Source organism: Topomyia yanbarensis, chromosome 3 (genome assembly GCF_030247195.1).
Source record: "Topomyia yanbarensis strain Yona2022 chromosome 3, ASM3024719v1, whole genome shotgun sequence".
NCBI lineage: Eukaryota > Metazoa > Arthropoda > Insecta > Diptera > Culicidae > Topomyia > Topomyia yanbarensis.
In genome coordinates, this window is record NC_080672.1 from 34,152,012 (window position 1) to 34,172,129 (window position 20,118).

The 20,118-nt window shown below is 37.8% G+C and overlaps 1 protein-coding gene across 4 annotated transcripts in view; it reads right to left on the bottom strand.

Moving 5' to 3' along the window:
- Positions 1–20,118, bottom strand: part of LOC131688989 (nephrin) — an 837,157-nt gene that overhangs the window by 130,740 nt on the left and 686,299 nt on the right. For all 4 annotated transcript variants that reach the window (XM_058973699.1, XM_058973698.1, XM_058973697.1 and 1 more), the window contains exon 6: positions 11,321–11,494. In XM_058973699.1, the coding sequence (XP_058829682.1) occupies positions 11,321–11,494 (174 nt within the window). The remainder of the gene's footprint in view (positions 1–11,320; positions 11,495–20,118) is intronic.

Consider the following 20,118-nt stretch of genomic DNA (forward strand, 5'->3'; position numbering starts at 1 on the left):
TTTATACGTTTGTTACTAAACTCTTAGCAGAATAAGTTAGTCGAAATCAGAGTTTATCGATATAACCTGAAAGAATATTGAAAAGTTTTAAGATGACGTCGTAATAATCGAAAGAGAAAGTAAACAAAGAGAGGCTTTCATTTGCACTTTGGACCATTTTACATGTTTGTCGAGAATTGACTGACTTTTGATGTGGAGAAAGTCGGATTAGACCATTTTGTGCATGAAGCGCACAATATCTAACACTATCTAACGCTAAATCAGTGCCAGCTACTGATGAAAGGAAGATGAAACTCTATTTCCTCAATTTACTAAAGTTGGGTATTGTATTTTTCGAGCCAAAATTATTTACTTTTACTTGCTACCGGTGAGCTATCGAGATGGGTTAGTCGCAGAAGCAAGAAATGGAACTCAGGCCAAATAAGGCGAGGAGCACTTATAGAATGTAAAAATGGAAGTTAGGTTTACGAAAATAGCATATATCTAATTTTATCACAGCAGGCATACAGTATCGATGACGTTTATCAAACCAACCCATTTAAAATGATTCGTTTATGATTCATGCTAAAGGTTTGACTTTTGGGATTTAGCGTCTAACTAGTGACAATTTTGTTGCTAGGCTAGATTTTTCATCTAACCGGCATCAAAATAGTACTTGTACCGATGAGAAGAAACTGAAACACTGAAAACTAGCTTCAGGTAGGTATTGTGTCCAGTCGCACAAAAAATTGGCCTATTAAATTTTTTGCAAAATCAGATAGTTAAAATAACAATCGTATTAATTATTCTGCCACTAGTTGCGACAATGATCGAGGCACATGATTCGTCTGCGGACATTTCGTCAGCAAAAGAAAGAGATGCGAAGCAAGCACAACGAGCCCACCCACGATATAATGCCTTGTTGTAGTTCCGTAGGAAAGAAGTGCGAAAAAAATAGAAACGATTGTTTTTAGTGGTTAGGCACGAAAGCAAGTCGTGAGCCCTACACAGTGCCAATACACTACTAGCCAGGCTTTTGAAGCTTTTTAAACGTTACTATAAAAACCCTTCTCACCCTGGGGCAGCAGAGACAGGAGTTTCGGAGCTTAACAGGTTGGGAGCCTTACTAGAATATGGTACGATAAGCAAAGTTGGGCTCTACCAAACCTCTATAAAAAGCCATATAAATCTGAAAGCAGCTCCGTTAGCGCAGATCCGATTGAACGACCTCGTCAACCTTCGCATGGTGTTAATCATCTATTTCCGACGTCTACTGACCACTCGCTTTTAAATGACACCCATATTTATGATGGTTCTTTCTATTTTCCTGTAACTAGAAGTCGCCATATTGGATTTCAAAATGTCGATCATCGATTTTCGATATCTATCGACCATCTCCTTTCAAATGACACCATTACACAGTGGTCCAGATCGCTAATTTAGGAGGAATTTTTACTTTCTGACAAACCTGTATAATTTAGCCGTATCATATCTTAGGATGAATTTGTGTACTTTAGAAGATGCTTCTTTTTATTGGAATAGTTATTAGGGTGGTTCTAATTTATCTAAAATACGAAAATAAACTTTTTACTGATGAAAGATAGAGCTCCACAGTCTTCCACAAAGTTGTAAAGTAACTTATTTTGAATAAATTTGTTGAACATATTAAAGCTCTATCTCTTTTAGTTTTTGTTATACAAGAAATTTAAAAAAAAAGATTAGGGTGTTCCTGAAAAAAACGTTTTTTTAGTATAACTTTCGTATCTTTTACTTTTTGTTAACACAACCTTTGAACAGCTTATTGAAAACTTCAAGCCGAGTATTTTTCTCCAAGACACTGAAGGTCTAACTTTTTTCTTTAAAAAGTTATGGACACTTTTCGTTAAAAAAATAGCCTATTTCAAGGCTCAATATCGCTGATGCGGGCACCTAAAATTGAATTCTGTTTCCACCACATGAAAGACCATACTTATTAGTATATTTGAGCAAAAATTGGCGAATACGATATTTTTTTAAAATTTGCAATTTAGATTTAAAGTTTGTAGTTTTGCAGGTTCAACGCATTAAAGCATTTACACACATATCGTTGTATTATGAAAAAAGCCACTTTCAAATATCATTCTCTCATCGCAGCAAGCTTTGCATAAGTGAAACGACTGTCAAAAAAGGTTTCTGATTTTATTCGTTTTAAATAAAACTAGTAAATATGGATATTAGTCGAAGAGAGTTGGCGAATTTGCTTATTGCTGGTAAAAAGACAGATGAACTGCTTAAGTTCATTACAAGTAGTAATCCAAATGTAAAATTGAGACTTGTTAATGTTCGAAAGAAATTTTATATTTTGTTAAAACAACCTTTGAACAGCTTTTAGAAAACTTCAATCCACGTTTTTTCATAACTCTGAAAGTCTAACTTTATACTTTCAAAAGTTATGGAAACTTTTCGCTCATAAATAGCCCTTTTTCAAATGTCATTATCTCTGATTGGGGCAAATAAAAGTAAGTTCGGATTGAACCATAGAAAAGAACATACTTTTAAGTATATTTGAGCAAAAATTGGAAAATATTATTTTTTTTAAGCATGTAATTTTAAATTTACTAACCAAAGTTTTAAATTTTATCGCATAGCGACATAAAAGAAATTGCCTAAAGCCTTTGTATTTCCTTTTCTGTTTTGCTTACATATCAACAATACAGAATGTGTTCATTAAAAATAATTTGGCTATGACAACAATTTATGATTTATATAAGGAGAATTTATTCAATGCCAATTAATTCAAAAATAGATGCATTGCATTTTCAGGTATATCCAGCGGTGCTCGTTGAATTCGACGTTTACATTTAAGAGAAATTATAGGATCTGATGAAACAAGAAGTCTCTTGAAAACGTCATCAAGATTGACGAGTCGATCGAATTTGCGTGCGTGGAATTCTCGGAATCTGCGAATACTTTTATTCCTGGTTTCTTGAACTTCTTCACTGCACATACCTACTGGCAGCATGTTATGTTGAATAATGCTTCCTCCATGGACCAGGAGTTTATGCACGGTTGGTGAGAGAGCGTACCAACCATACAGGCGTACATAAAGCAATCGTGTATCTTCGGCGTAACTCCGGTAAGCATCCGCGTTAATTCCCAATTTGCTGTTGATGATTGTTAATAGCACATACATACGTTCTAGCAACATTTCGTCCAACCCGGTTTCTTCTGCAACGACATCTCGGTTTCTGAAAAATTTTCGAGCTGTGTTACCATCGTTAGAATTTCCGCCACCTGGCAAAGGTTCGCTAATACGAAGACCTAAACGGTCACGTAACGCTTGTCGAATTTTTATTTGTCGTTCCTTAAGCTCGCTGGTATTTTTGCCTACGCGCCAACGCGGTTTTGCTAGAGCTAAACGGTAAGCAATATTCAATAGTAACTCCATTGCTCGTATTAATGCATGTAAAGGTGAAAAAACATATAAACTATCCGGTGGATCGCTGGCTTCCAGTAAAGGATCATTCAATCGCTTTCCGGAGCGTTTGCATATATAACACGCTTGAGACGGTGTGCCTGTTACGTCATTCACTACCTTCGTATCAACCATGGAAAATATGAAGCTTGAACTAATCGGAATCTTGCGCATATTAACATTTACTATAGTCGGGACTAATTCATCGATTTGCTTGTTCATCGCGGCAACTTCATCCTTTGTTAGTTCAGGATTTTCCTTCTTGAAAATTAATTTTACTGGTCGGCACAGGGATACTGAAGATGGAAAATCATTATTCCAAAGAATGCAATCTCTTGACTCATCTTTCCGGCGACTAACTACACGTAAAGGTACTATAGATAGAGCAAATATATGCGAATCGTTATACTCGAATAGTTCTCCATTTTCATCTTCGTCAACGCACATTTGCTTGTATCTATGTTCAAGTGGAAAAGAGACTGTCAGTCAAAGTTTAGAAGAAAAATAATGTTGCCTACCGGGAATGGTTGCTGCTTCCATCGCAGCCCCACTTAAAGATAACAAACGTATTATCCTCAGGATGCAGTGGTAGAACTCCAATATTCAGAAACGAGATGAGTCGTTCCACGGTATGGTTAACAAGAGCTTGAAGGGGAACATACGCACAAGAAGGCTGAACAGAAATTCCTGAAAAAAATTGTTGATTCAGGGACGAATCTTTGAGAATAGTACATACCGATCGGATAGCATAGTTTCTTTTCTTCTACTATTTTATTATACGCGGGATAAATGTCCAAACCCTTCTGCATAACTGAGCTGCGTATGTTTTGGTACTGCGCCTTAGAAAAATCATTTTCACAAATAAATCTAAGTGCCTCCTCCGCAGTAAACGCTTCTGCAATCGGGACAGCCATAGATCCTAAATTCTCTACGGTAGATCTGACGGGACTTTTCGACAATCGTTCGATTTGTCTGCCAACTAAACGGAAACCAGTAGAATTAGCGTTGACGGCTGACGCTAAACCAAGTTCTTCCGTGGAATACTTATCGCGCAACTTTCCTAATCTTTTTATTTTGGCTCTGCGACATATTTCGGAAAATGGTTTCCTCTTTCGGCCTTTACCTTTACCTTCGACTTCGAATCTTAGCTTTCCTTCAAGCCACACAAAATTTTCCAGCTCAAACCGAATTTGCGTGCGCTTACTCCGAATCCACAACCTTCTAAATTCCAACATGAAGATTTTTATTTTCTTCCGAGCACTAACAAGTCTCAATTTTACATTTGGATTACTACTTGTAATGAACTTAAGCAGTTCATCTGTCTTTTTACCAGCAATAAGCAAATTCGCCAACTCTCTTCGACTAATATCCATATTTACTAGTTTTATTTAAAACGAATAAAATCAGAAACCTTTTTTGACAGTCGTTTCACTTATGCAAAGCTTGCTGCGATGAGAGAATGATATTTGAAAGTGGCTTTTTTCATAATACAACGATATGTGTGTAAATGCTTTAATGCGTTGAACCTGCAAAACTACAAACTTTAAATCTAAATTGCAAATTTTAAAAAAATATCGTATTCGCCAATTTTTGCTCAAATATACTAATAAGTATGGTCTTTCATGTGGTGGAAACAGAATTCAATTTTAGGTGCCCGCATCAGCGATATTGAGCCTTGAAATAGGCTATTTTTTTAACGAAAAGTGTCCATAACTTTTTAAAGAAAAAAGTTAGACCTTCGGTGTCTTGGAGAAAAATACTCGGCTTGAAGTTTTCAATAAGCTGTTCAAAGGTTGTGTTAACAAAAAGTAAAAGATACGAAAGTTATACTAAAAAAACGTTTTTTTCAGGAACACCCTAATCTTTTTTTTTAAATTTCTTGTATAACAAAAACTAAAAGAGATAGAGCTTTAATATGTTCAACAAATTTATTCAAAATAAGTTACTTTACAACTTTGTGGAAGACTGTGGAGCTCTATCTTTCATCAGTAAAAAGTTTATTTTCGTATTTTAGATAAATTAGAACCACCCTAATAACTATTCCAATAAAAAGAAGCATCTTCTAAAGTACACAAATTCATCCTAAGACATGATACGGCTAAATTATACAGGTTTGTCAGAAAGTAAAAATTCCTGCTAAATTAGCGATCTGGACCACTGTGCATTATTGATGATGGTTTTCACTATTTTGTGGTAACCGAAAATTGCCATCTTTAATTTCGAAATGGCGTTAATCATCGATTTTCGATGCATACTGACCACCCCATCTGAAACGATGGTTTTCACGATTTTGTGGTAACCAGAAGTCGCCATCATAGCTTTCACAGTGGTGTCAATAAACAATTTTCGTTAGCTTATAATGATCCAATATCTAACGATTTCTAGCGTGTCAAAACTTTACTAAAATTTCATCACCCACAGGTCCGAATATGCGATATTCCTAACGCCCTTTAATGAACCTATGTATTTTTTTTCTTGGCGCAAAGATAGGTTAATATTCTATGAAAATTTTGTCGAACCATTTTTGCGCTAATTAATATTTGACCTACTTTTGTCTGAGGTTGTGAATGATATATTATTTCTGATCTAACAGAATATATAACCCACTTTTGCTTTGATCAAAATTTTAAGCCACTCTTGCTCTCAGCCTCTCAAAGTTTCTAACATGGCCCCAAGTTGGTGCTAGTTACTGGCCAGAAAAAAAACCAATTAAATTTGGTATGTCTCAGAGTTATTGTTAAGTTATTAATAAACTGTCACGATAACGTGAATAGAAACTAGTTTTCTTCGCGGATGTTGTTAGCTGTTCATTTGAAGGTATTGGATGCATCTTTTGCAACTGTCCCCGACCAGGAGAAAATAACTGGGCAATAACCCGAGCATACTATTTTTTGGTATTCATACCAAAACTTAGTATTAATTGAATATTATACCTCATTGAGGTATTAAGCAGGTATTGAAGAAACAATTTTCAATACCTGCTTCATACCTCAATGAGGTATGATACTTTATTTTAGTATTATTTATGTATTCCAGTTATTTTTACAAATACCAAATCAATACCTTATTGAATACCTCCATAGAGTGAATTTTATTATTGGGAGGTTGAAAAATGTTTTATTATTATTCAGGTATTATAATAATTCGTTTCATCATCAAATAGTTATTTGTAGAACATGTCTGTGTTATTCTTTTTTGGTATTTTACCTCTTATGTAGAGCTCATTTATACCATATTGTGGTAAACAGTCGTTGGTATTGATACCTAAATGTAGTATTCCGCAGTTATTTTCTTCTGCTCGGGTCGCTATTGCCCGAAACGGATCAACAAAATTGGCAACCTTTTGCGATTTAGAAGGTGATATTGCTGACAGTGTCGTATTGGTTTGCTGCAGATTAGTTATATATGAACCGTGTGTGTATTCACGTTTATGGTTTTCCGTGACGTGTAGTCTGATTACCAGAACTGGAACATAAATGGTGTACGGAAGCAAATTGCGCCACTTTTAAATTGTTGGAATATTTCTTCCATTAGTTATTTTCTATTGAAATTGAGGCTGAAATGAAAACAATGTTTTTCACCGTGCCATTAGCAAGACGTTTCACTGTCGATAGGAAGGTAAATAGTGGCCAAAATGGCTCCGTATAGTGTAAAGGATCACAAAAGGGTAGACGAAGAATCCTAAGGGTTCATCGGTAGACTGCATAGCAAAACTATTGTACGAGATGCTGTCAAAGTACCAATCGAGCTGAATCGCTAGAAACACAGAGTGCATGGGAGGGGATCACGTGCATGGAAGTTGTTGACGAAACCGCATTGTGTCGTCATGGATGACGTAACTTATGTGACAGCCAATTTCCGGCAGCTTCCAGGGCTCCTTTTCTTCACTGCTCATCATAAGTTCGACGACGGAAGTTGAAAGTTAATTACAATATTCTAAGTTAACCAAAAATATATGATTTGGAAGGCAATCAGCACGGATGGAAAACGAAGCACTCCGTTCATGGCAACAGGAACAGTCAATGGACTTGTGTACTTGTAAGAATGTCTCCAAAAGCGGATACCTCCACTTCTAAGGTCTCAGAACAGCGCTGCGCTTTTCAGGCCAAATTTAACCTCGTGCTAGCACTTGAAACATGTTCTGGAATAGTTAGTTTCGTACCAAAGGATCTGATTCCCCGAAATTGCGGCTCGTTGAAAAATACTGGGCCATCATGAAGCAGGCACTTCGGAAGAGTCCAAGGGAAGTAAAATTTAAAGTAGAAATAAAAAAAATGGATTTCCATACAAAAACCTTATGAGCAATATAAGGAGTTTAAAAACTCTTTTTTATGTAATATGCAATTTATGTAATTTCGGCGCTAGCTTAGTCCTATCACTAAATTATTGTCGGATTCTGACGACACGAAGTCAGATGACGTAAATTCCGCAACTAATTTAGTTATAGGTTTTGTGCATTTAACGCGCAAAGATGGTTTTAACCAATTTTCTACTTAATGGAGAGATTATAGTTTTTACCTAAAATTTGTCTCCTTTAAGGAGCACAGTGCAGTGGCTTTGTAATCCAAGCCAAGCTTCGATTTCATTAATTCTCATCAGCTTAATCAGAACTTCTTTTCTAGCGGAACATCACGCAGGACTAGGAGTTTGCTCAGAAATACAAATGGTGTTTTCGTGTTTTAGTTCTAGCGTCAATCCGGTGCTAGTCTGGTACTGTCACTAAGTTAGTGTCGGATTCTGATGAGACGAAGTCGAAATGCAAATTCCATAATTGATTTTTTTCACGAACTGAATTCGAAATAATGTACTCTTTTTACGAATCCAGTTCGTAAAAAAGTTTGAATACGTACAGTACAATATGAAGTAGTACACTATTTAACATTTAACTGTTACCAGTAACAGTTGGAAATTTTCGAAGTGAGATTAACAAGTACATGACGGAAACTGAGGTCTGAAGGCATTTTGAGATCCAAAATGGCGACATCCTATAAATTCGCTATAACCACAACAGTATGGGTATTTTCGAAATGAGGTGACGAGTACATGACGGAAATCAATGTCTGTAGCTGTTTTGCAATCCAAGATGGTGATTTCTGGTTTAGATAAAATCTCCATAACTTCACAATAAGAGTACTTTTTAAATAGGCTTGTCAAGCTCATAACAGCAATCGGTTGTAAGGCCATATTGAAATCCAAATGGCAACTCCCGGTATAGATACATCTTCTATAACCCCAACAATGTAGGTATTTTCAGAATATGGTTGAACAGTACACGCCTGAAATCGATGTTTGAATCCATTTTGAAATCCAAGATAGCGGCTTTCGGTTTAGACAGTCTCTATAATTTCAACAGCATGGGTATTTTCGGAATGGGGTTAAAGAATAGATGACGGAAATCAATATCTTAAGCTATCATGAAATCCAAAATGGCGTCTTCCGGTTTAGGAAAATCCTCCGTAAGCTCAAAAATATGGATTTTTTCGGGATGAGATTTCAAAAGCTTTCAACTGTCCATTTTCATCATTTCGTCAAGCCCATTGTTAGGGTTAGCGAGAATATTGCTCAACAAATGAATTAAAATAAGAATGTGAAAAGAACCTTTTTGACGAATTAAATCCCTAATAACGAACACTTTTTCGGCGAAATAAATTCAATTTACGAACCCCTGGTTCGGTTCTTAAATGGAGGTTCCAGTGTAAAGCGTGCCCACATCAAATTGAATCACGAAAAAAACGCTGTAGAAAAGACCCATTTTGTACTTTCCCTTGAAATTTTGAGTAGAAGTATTTTATAGTGTATTGTTTACATTGTATTTTTTATCGCTTTGGAAAAAATAGCGTCACCCGAAGAGCAAAGTCGCGAATTGATTTTTCCCAAACATCTGGAAAACCTCAACTCTCTCATTTGGACATCAGAACACGACTCATTATCATGCAGTCAACAGTGAGCCGTGTGATTAAACGTTACTACCAAACTCTGAACATCGAACGGAAGGATAGATGAGGTCAGAATGGATGTTCTGTTACTGATCAGGATCAAAAGCATGTAGTGAAAACGGTTAAGCGGAATCCCAATGCTTCGGTCAGAAATGTGGCTAAAAAGTTGAATCTGTTCAAGTCTTTCGTTCAGGGAGACAAAGACCGGGAGGGACAGCATACGTACAAAGTGCACAAGGTTCCATATCGTGACGAACGGTAGGAAAGTCATGGGCCCGGAAACTGTACACCCAGATGCTGACGAAGCCTGATTATCTCATCATGGATGCTGAGACTTACGTCAAGGCGGACTTCCGGCTGCTTCCAGGGTTAATGTTCGTTATCACCAGCACAAGTTTGAGGTTCCGGGGGAAGTAAGGAAGCAGAAACTTTCAAAGTTTGCCAATAAATACATGATTTGGCAAGCGATTTGCTCATGTGACAAACGCACTGCGCCGTTCGTGACCACCGGGACTGTAAATGGGGTGATGTACCTCAAGGATTGTCCAGAGAAGCGCTTACTTTGTCTGTTGAAGCAACACGAGGGCCCTTTGATCTTGTTCTGGAATGGTACGAAGTCAACGGGATCACTTTTGTACTCAAGCAGATGTCGGTCGTACTCTGGTTTACAGAGTAGTACAGAGTGGATTGAGTATTGTTACCGCTTTCTTCTGTCACTGGAAACACACTTACTGTTCCTAAACGTTACCAGGAACCAGTAACGTTGAATTGCGCAAAACAAAACAAAACTAGTAGCCAAACTTCTGAACAGAAATAACGAGCGAAGATCGTTATGAGGCCCAAAAGAAACCTGCTATCTCATGGCGCGATTTGGACAAAAACCATTACGGCGTATAGTACAGTTCGGGGAATCTGCATTCGAGAAGGTTTTTGGTCTTGCAATGTCAGCAAACATCTCAATCGAATGCCAAAATAAAAACATGGTTGCCAAGGTCCTGTAAGAAAGTTGTTCGAGCCGGTACTGACCAAGTAAAACGAATGCACGTAAATTACATAAAAATGATCCTTGCACAAATTTCGTATCCAAATATTTAACCTTGCCAAACATAAGGAAGATGCTACGCGAAAGTATAAAATTGAAGAACTCGCTCGCTAGCTGATGATTGCTCAAGGTATCTGCAGTTGTGGAAGGAAAACCAATATATTTTCATCAATAGAGCAGTTAATCATCAATCCAGAACAAAACGCTGTCATTAGCTTCCTAATATGAAAACTAGTAATAAAAATGAAGCAGCCACATTCCAAATGAACCATAATGGTATGCAATGTGGAAACAGGCTGTAAAATTAACCTCGCGAAAGCGAACATTTGATTTAGGTTTCGTAAAAGACCACATTATTCCCGTAGCTATTTCTAGTTTCCATTCTGACAAACCAGTCCAAATGTGATTATTGCTTCTTGCCTGCTAATTGTAATCAAATTACAATTTTGTTTGTTCACCCAACCACAGCATTGTTTCCATACACTCGGTCTCAGGTGCACAATGTAATACCAAATGACATTTAAACACCACCAGGAAAACAAACAGAAAGGAAAAACCCCACCGACAATATCGAATTCTTACAGCAGCAAAAATTGTTATTTTCACCTCATTCTATAGTATGTAACTTGGTTACAATTACATCCTCTAATTTTAATTACCGTGTAAAAACTTCGAAACAACGGCAACTCCGTGATTCAGCACTATTAGCGAGTAAGAGCGAAGCCAATAACACCTAATTATACCTCCTCCCCCACCTACCCCGTTAGGCAGTATTACAATCTCAATCCATGTTTCGTAACTCGATGGAACTGGATATGGCTGAAGTTGCATTCGGGACAAAATAGAAATAATAATAGAAACGAGAAAAACGAAACCAAACGACGAGAAAGCAAAAAGAGATCTACTTACACAGCACGGACAGCTGCACCGTCGCCTGCATCGGTTTGTCCGGGTTGAGAGCCTTGTGCTTGGCCTGGCAGGTGTACTCTATGTAGTCATCGTCCGAGCTGGGCTTTATTCGCAGCTGGGACGTCACCGTGTACCGCTTGCCTTCCGTTTCGATCACCTTGTTCTCGATGGAGTCTGTAAAATAGAGAAAAACGAAAAAAAATGTGAAAAGAAACGATAGAATCGTGAGTGAAATGATATTAGCTCAGCTCCTGGACAGCGGATGTGGATCAGGTGTCCGACGTAAGCGGACAGGACACCGTCCCGAAGCGGTGTGGAATCCTTTAGGACACCCAACCCAACGAACAGGAATGAGGACCAGATGCTATCACCCATACACCCACCCACCCGTTCGGAGTGGAATGGTAGAAAAAACTTCCACTAAAAGAAGAGCGTCTCAGTTTCATTATGACAAAATAATTTAATATAATGTTGAAGTTGTCTGTTTGTTTTGTCGTTCGCTCTGTTCGGATAGGGTTACTCAATATTGTTAATAAGGTAGCCAGATTGTACCGCATTGAACATCCCCAAGCACGTGGGTGAAGATTTCACCCGTTTTTTTGTGTCTCTCGTTTCGCTAAATGTTATTTTTTCCGTAGGCTGTTCAGAACGGCAGAAGAGTAGAAAAGCAATGACACAGTGTTGTCTGCAATCAAAACCTAAGACGATATCGGTTCTGCCACTCGATTCGGAAGGCTACACACAAGTTACTTTATTTGCTGATAAACTTTGGGGCCAACTCGAATTGTCATCAGCGTCGGGTGATACCACCGGACCGAGGTGAGTTGCCGGGTCTTAGGTTGAAATGGTAAAGAGTTTTTGTTTGGAGGAAATGGGTTGCGAACTGAGGGGAGAGTTTGTGCTTGTTCAGCGAGGGTAAATGTTTGTACAAAATGAAGTGAAAAATGAGATTTTTTGTTGTTGTTGCGTTTAGTGCTGGATCTTGTGAAATTAATCGAAATGCGATGGGTTGACCTGGTGATGCTGGTATGTTTTTTTTGCGTGGGTTCAGGGACTGCTGTCCTTAGTGAGTTAATAATTGGTTGAAAGGAAAACGGAGTCTGGATGTTGATAGATGGGACAAATGAGCGCTTCTGCGAGCTGCAAGATAGTGTATAATCACGAAAAGTGGATAATTGGACGAGATGGGAATTCTACTGAACGGTAGCGCGAATAAGGTCCCAGAGCGAGTGCGTCATTTTAATGAAGGAATTTTTTTTGGCGAAGAGGTAATGACGCGTCTTCTTTCATCAAGTACTTTGGAGATTTAAATAACCGTGCGTCTCCACTTGCTTCTTAACCTTCGATGCAGAAGATTGCTCGGTTTCGAAAGACTCAGTGGTGTATTAATAGCGTACAGGGCAATGACTGAGTTAATGCAATGATTCTACTCTCAATAAAAATCATTTTCAGTCGTGGTTTGAAAATACAGCAAGGCAAATTATATTCATATCATACGTTTTCGCTGCTGCTGCGCGCTGGGTCTTATTGTAGAAGTTTACAGCTGCGTGTTGAGATCTTCTTTCGTGATGCTGAAGCTGCGTTGTTCGATATACTGCACTGTGGATCAATCGGTCTTCCTTCTCCCACGCTATCGTTCGCATCCATTTCGTCATCGGTACAGCTTTCTTGATGTTCACGGTATATTGTTCTTGTTTGTTTAATGTTCTTACAGATTGCTATTTTTGAATCTGTCCTCTTCGGCGTGTGTTGGTGGTACTGGTTGTTGGCTTGAAGTTATTGAGCGAATATTTGTTGCTGTCAGATCCGTAGATTTTAGATTTGCGGCAGTTTGTGGTTTAGCATTAGATAAGTTTTTCATTGTTGTAGTCAGCCTTTTCTTAGCTGCTGCATAAGGTTTTCCGTGGTGCAGTGTTTCATTTCAGAATTGGTATGTAGGAATCTGTCTTGGGTGCGTGACCAGCGTCCTTTGATTAAAAGCTACATTTTCGGTGGATCTGCATATAATGGTCACGTATAAAGGGATTGATTTGATCGGACGCATTCTCATCACATGAACACCATTTGAAACATTCGAGAAGATGTTCCTCCAAGCTTCAGTTGTGACGGAATCCACTTCTCCGTATTTTGACATGTATTTTTTAATTACGATGTCAGGGGTGCGCGGGGGTAAGTCGTGTAAGCGTGCTTCTATAGAATTATTGTCAAATATATACGGGGATGCTTAGTTTATCTTTGTCGCATTCAGCGGTGTGCTGCATATTGTTTCGCGAAACGAATTACTCCAAGTATCTTTGAACATAATTAGCACTTTTACTAATTGTTCCACTTCCCGAACAGCTGATCTTACAGGACATTTCGAAAAGTCACAGTCCGCAGTGGGGCTTGCTTTTGCTGTGTATTGGCACTCATCACTATTTCATATGCTAGGAAGAAACAACGTGTTTGTTGCACTGAATAAAGAAGAATCGATTCCCACGCTAAAGAGGGACAAATCTGTCTTTACCAGGAGGCATGTTGGTGGACTTGAGTGATTCGTAGTTATGCTGCCTAAGCTCGACTCCCACCAACAGAAGACAAAAGTTAAGCCTGTAGGATATTAAGTCTGTTTAAAGACCCTACCACTTCTAATTTTCCGATCTGTATACTTCACATCCTTGCACATTAAAATGTAAAAAAATAGACTACGTATAGTCGAAATAAAAAAAAGAAAAAATAAAGAAAAAATGAAAGGTAACTATTGTTTGCTTGATTCACTGATGGCTCTAGTGGATCCGATTTTTTGTGCTTCTGCCCTGTGCGAGTTGAGAAGGGAGATTGAACAATAAATCTTCAAAAAAAAGAAGTTGGAGTGAATAGATTACTCAATAATAATTTTTGTCACCCTGTAGATATCATCACCTGTATCTATGACAACGGAATATTTCTATATTACTTTAATAACAATTGTTTTATTCTTTTTAATGACATTTAAAAGAGATTTAGAGATTGCTGAGTAGGGAAAGTCGGTAAGGACATGTCTGTATTTGCCGTAGAGGCATGTTGATAAACTTGATCGATACGTAGTAATGCTGCCAAAGCTCGACTCCTACAAGCAGAAGACAAAAGATTAGTCAGAAATTTTTTAAGCCTGTTTCTAATGACCCTGCCCCTTCTAGTTTTCCGATCTGTATATTTCACATCCTTGCTCACACTTGAGTACTATGGCTCTACATTTTTATAACTTTCCCTAAACAGTAATCTCTAGCTAATTAAATGTCGTTAGAAAGTAATAAAAGAAAATGTGACTACGTATTAACCGAAATAAAAAAAAATAATAACAACACCTCTTGGCGGTGATCAACCAATTCCATTCGCGTCACTTGTCCCCTAGTTTTCGTATAAGCTTTGGAAATATAACAGTATAGTACATACTGCGATTAAATCATTGCATGTAGTAAATAAATAAACTGAATTATTTTTTTGTTTAGTGTATATTGAACCAACGAACAACGTGATGCACATGGCTGTGATTAAACTGGAATAATACGCATGATTTTGGCTGAGTGGAATTAAAGCAGTTGCATCATATATGGAAAAAGGCAATTCGCAAAACTGGTCAAGAATCAATTATCAAATTGTTGTAGTCATGTCAGCAAAAAAGGATGTTTTTTAGTCATTGCATTCATGATTTGGTTAAAATCCTATATTGTTACTAGTTGATTAAAAATAATTAGTAATATTATCTTGCAAGTAAATGGTGTTTTTTGGTAATTGTTTTCAAATTGAAATAAAATCGCAAGCAATCGTTGGCGACTCTTTGTTGCTTGTTTATTTTGATAGCATACGGTCTACAATTTAATGTATTGAAATAATACAAGTCAGATACAAGTCCACCGTGTCTATGTTTTAAAAATCCCACTCAGTGGCACAGTGGTTTAATTCGCCAAAAACGCGGGAAAAATTATTCAGGCAAAACGGTAAAGCGTATAGCAATTATGATTTCTAGGATGTTTCATGATGATCCACGACCTTCATTTTGGTGATATAGTTATAGTGATTAATCTCCCTAGAAGTTGCTACAATTTTTTTTCAAAGATGAAGTCTTCAGAAATGTCAAAGAACATTTTTCTGCGAACATTTTTACTGTAGACCAAAAATCTCTACTTACAGTACACTCTAATTTATAGATTGTTATTTATGAATGACCCCTAAAAACTTTTATAACGTAACTTCTTAAACGTCGTAGATACTTCATCTCCTTGAAAGTGAGATAGCAAAGTTGTAGGGGAAAATTTTTGCTAACAACTTTGCTAAAGACACAGTCTTCATCTTTAATATCTTCATCGTTATTAGAGAAATTCTCTAAAAAAATAACTTTTGAGCAGCTAAAAACAGGTTGTCAGCTCTAGTTGCAATTAGAAGTGCTACATCGGCACTATAAAATGCAATAGATTTCACTTGTCTCTCGTTGAATTATAAATGATTAAAAAAAAACTACCGTTTTTCAAAAACTGCCTAAAACCTTCGAAAATACTAGAGATAGGAAAAGTTAGGCGTTCATGAAAATTGTGTATTTTGACGATTGGAAAAACTTCATAGAAAATATAAAACTCGTGGGAATGACAATTGAAAAGATATTAAAAACCTGTTTTAATCCACCTAGCGGTGCAATTGTGCATTTCTCATTTCTCTGATCTATGGCTCGGTGGCTGGTTATGTTCAAAATAATTGTGGAAATGTCCATTACATTCTTAGTACACTTTGTACTTATACACAATGGCTTGCCAGCCACGAACTTGATGAGCTACGTGTCGATGGTGAAACACTTGAAAGAAAAAATATCATACTTCATTAGCCTAATCAGCATTAGATCAATGTTATCGGCTATGTTTTGTCATGCGGGGGTTGGTGTGTGAAGAGGGCGAAAGTCCCACAAACAAACGACTCCCCAGCTTAATTTGGTATGCTTTGTGATATAGTGGTGGTTTAAAGATGATGTGGTTGAGAGGGAGGGGTATGAGGGCTGAAGGGGTGATGTACGGGGATTTTAATGGGAGGGGAGTGAACAATACAGCGGGGGGGGGGGGGGGGTTACCCCTCTCCGTATACCATCACTTACGCCCCTGTTAAAATCCAGAAACCTTATGCTAGGCCAGGATTAGGTTGACGCTTTTCAGAGTGATTGCATAACCTTTCTATATGAGAAAGGCAAAAATGTGCCTAAATCCAAAAAAGTGAATTTTCGTCAAATTTTTTTTCGAGTCTGTATCGAATCCCGACGTTTCATGCACCTTAAAGACATTTAGCATCAAAAATAAAAATTCTATTTTTAATTTTACTATAGTTTATATGGGAAATTTCTGTGTGGCCGCACTCTTAAATCAGTAATTCCGGAACCAGAATTCCGATCGATCCAAAATTCAATAGCAGTCGATGGGAAACTTGCACCTTTCATTTGAGACTAAGTTTGGGCAAATCGATACAACCATCTCTGAGAAAAATGAGTGACATTATTTGACACATACGCACATACATACACACACATACAGACTTTTTCCGATCTCGACGAACTGAGTCGAATGGGATATGACACTCGGCTCTCCGGGCCGCGATTAGGTTGAGGTATTTCAGAGTGATTGCATAACCTTTCTATATGAGAATGGCAAAAATGGTTTTGGGTGTCATCCAATTATAATGAACTGTACCTTAAAAAGCGTTTAAAGAAGATACTAATTATGTTCAGCAAAGATTTTCGCGGAAGCAATCTCAACAACTTTTCCGAAGACGTCAGATCATTTCAACTACCGACAACATTGTGTGAGATATCTCACATTTAGGAGGATTAGTCACTAAAATCGTTGCAGCCAATGACAAACCTTGCTATATTGATGAATATGCCGAAAACACTATTAACTCAGCCGTTTTAATGTAAACAACCGATCACTATATTTTTCAAAAAATGGTGAATTACTTGGAAGAAACATGAGATCAGCCAATGTTGTAATATAGAAAGCTGTCCATTTTGACAATTCAAACCTTTCGACGGAACATACCCAACTTGACAGGATAATATTTAAAAAGTTTTACTAATGAGTTGGCCTTTAAGGGGTTAACGACTGTGTCTTCAGCAAAATTGTTGGTATAAACTTTCTCTACAACTTTGCTGAAGACATAATCTTCAAATATGTAATTGCAAGAAAGTTGCTGATGCCAAAAGACGAATTCGCTAGAGTTTCTGAAGGTGTTGCACTAAATACAACGGCGAGATTGCCGGAGGGTTAATAGATCGTACGATTTTGGCAAAAAAATGCCACGGTTTGTCACTTTCTTGAGTTGAAATTGGGTAACTAGGAATCTTCTCTGGTTTGGTGGAACCACTCTGTCAACTATTCAAAATGTCACTGACAACCGCGATTTTTCCTCAATTGTGGAAAGCAGCTTTCATCTTTCCTGTCCACAAAAAAGGTGATAAGAGGAACATTGACAATTATAGAGGATTTTCTGCGCTCGGTGCCATTTCCTAGCTCTTTGAGTTAGACGGGGATGGAGTCAGTGTTTTTTCACTGTAAGGAATATATTTCTAAAGACCAACACGGATTAATGCCGAATCGATCGACGTCGACGAAACTATTATCTCTAATCTCTTTTGTGTCCGAAGGGTTCGATGCGAATCAACAAACTGATGTTATATATATATATATATATATATATATATATATATATATATATATATATATATATATATATTAATATATATATATATATATATATATATATATATATATATATATATATATATATATATATATATATATATATATATATATATATATATATATATATATATATATATATATATATATATATATATATATATATATATGTTATATATATATGACTTTTCTGCAGCTTTCGACAAAATCAATCACGATATCGCAATTGCTAAATTGGAAAAACTTGGCTTCAGTGGATCACTCCTGCGATGGTTCCAATCCTATCTCGTTGGTCGTCAACTCAGTGTGAACATAGGTGATGCATACTCCAAACTATTATCCGCAACGTCTGGAATTTCGCAAGGAAGTCATCTCGGACCATTGATATTCACTCTCTATTTCAACGATGTAAACTATCAGCTGAAAGGGCCACGGTTGTCGTATGCAGATGACCTAAAAATTTTCAACAGAATTAGGAGCCGAACGGACGCACAATATTTGCAGCAGCAATTCGACACTTTCAGCAGATGGTGTGAAAACAACCAAATGATTCTGAATCCGGCGAAATGTTCTGTGATATCGTTCTCCAGAAAAAAAGATCCCATTGAGTTTGAATATAACTAGTCTGGAGCTCTTGTTTCCCGGGTGAGCTGCGTTAAGGATCTTGGAGTGCTGTTAGATTCGAAACTTACATTTAAGAATCACATTTCGTATGCTGTTGGTAAAGCATCGCGAAGCCTGGGCTTCATTTTCCGTACGTCTAAATCCTTCACAGACATTTATTGTCTCAAAAGCCTCTACTGCTCTTTAGTGCGCTCCACGCTGGAGTATTGTTCGGCAGCCTGGAACCCGAATTACATGAACAGCAGCGATCGAATTGAAGGCGTTCAACGAAAATTTATACGGTATGCTCTTCGACGCCTGCCTTGGCGCGATCCTGTTCTTCTACCAAGCTACGAGAGTCGGTGTCAACTCATCCAGCTCGATACCCTTCAGCGTCGTAGAGAAACTGCAAGAGCCTTATTCATCTCTGACTTTCTGCCAGGACGCATCGATTCCCCAGATTTAGAACGAGTCAACATCCAAGCAAGGTCCAGAACGTTACGCGGAAACGTTCTTCTGAGAGTGCCGTTTCGACGAACTATTCAAACAGCTAATGCCGCTATCACGGGACTACAACGCCTCTTCAATCGTGTGTCGCACCTGTTCGACTTTCATTTGTCTCGTATATCTTTAAGAAAGCGATTCTTGCAGTTTTTTTAAATGTAATTAGTTTATGTTTCTATCATTGGCGCCGAGTGCGGCCTGTTGATGCGTGCGATAAATAAATAAATAAATGATGGACTGGATAGGTAGTTTTCTAATACACCAAAAATTATGCTTGGCCAGGGATAGTAGGCTTTGGCTGAGATTCACGCATTTTTTTCGTGTTGCAGAAAATTGGGTCTTTTTCAATTTTCGTTTAATGTCGGAGTGTGGTATTGAAATATCCTTTTGAGACTGAAAGAAATATAAAATGTGTGTGTGTGTACGTGTGCAATGGGTGTTCTTGCAGTCACAGGTGTTGGCGTCACAGACTGTTCCGGAATCTTGCGGGCTCGCAATTGCTTAGAGTTTTTCTCCGCCCTGGCAAACAAAGAGACGACAATGGAAAGCAGCCGGATTGGGCACGCAACGAACAATCAAATTCAGTTACAGGCCGTCGTCCTACAGCGGACTACCCGGAAGAGGCGACCGGAGGGATGTCGGTGCGCAGACTATTATACGGGCTGCTGGGTGTCCTAACACGCTGGTGAGATCCATGCAATTTATTTTTTGAATATTTATATAATCGACTTTAAAGCCATTTCTCCGAATATTCAGTGTTAGGATAGTAGATATAAATCCTACGACTACGAGGTGAATAGCACATAGCATTGCTACATTCTGTATCGTTGTTGGGTGTTTCACGGAGTTAGAGCGGGTCACGGTATAGGCCACGAAGTTTGGTCCCATGTCGGTTGCCTGTATTTCTGAGCACTCCCGGATCAGAGTGAAATAACGGAATTACAACTCATGCAGATAGTTTGATATGGTTTTTTCTGTGAAATATTTTTATAAAGA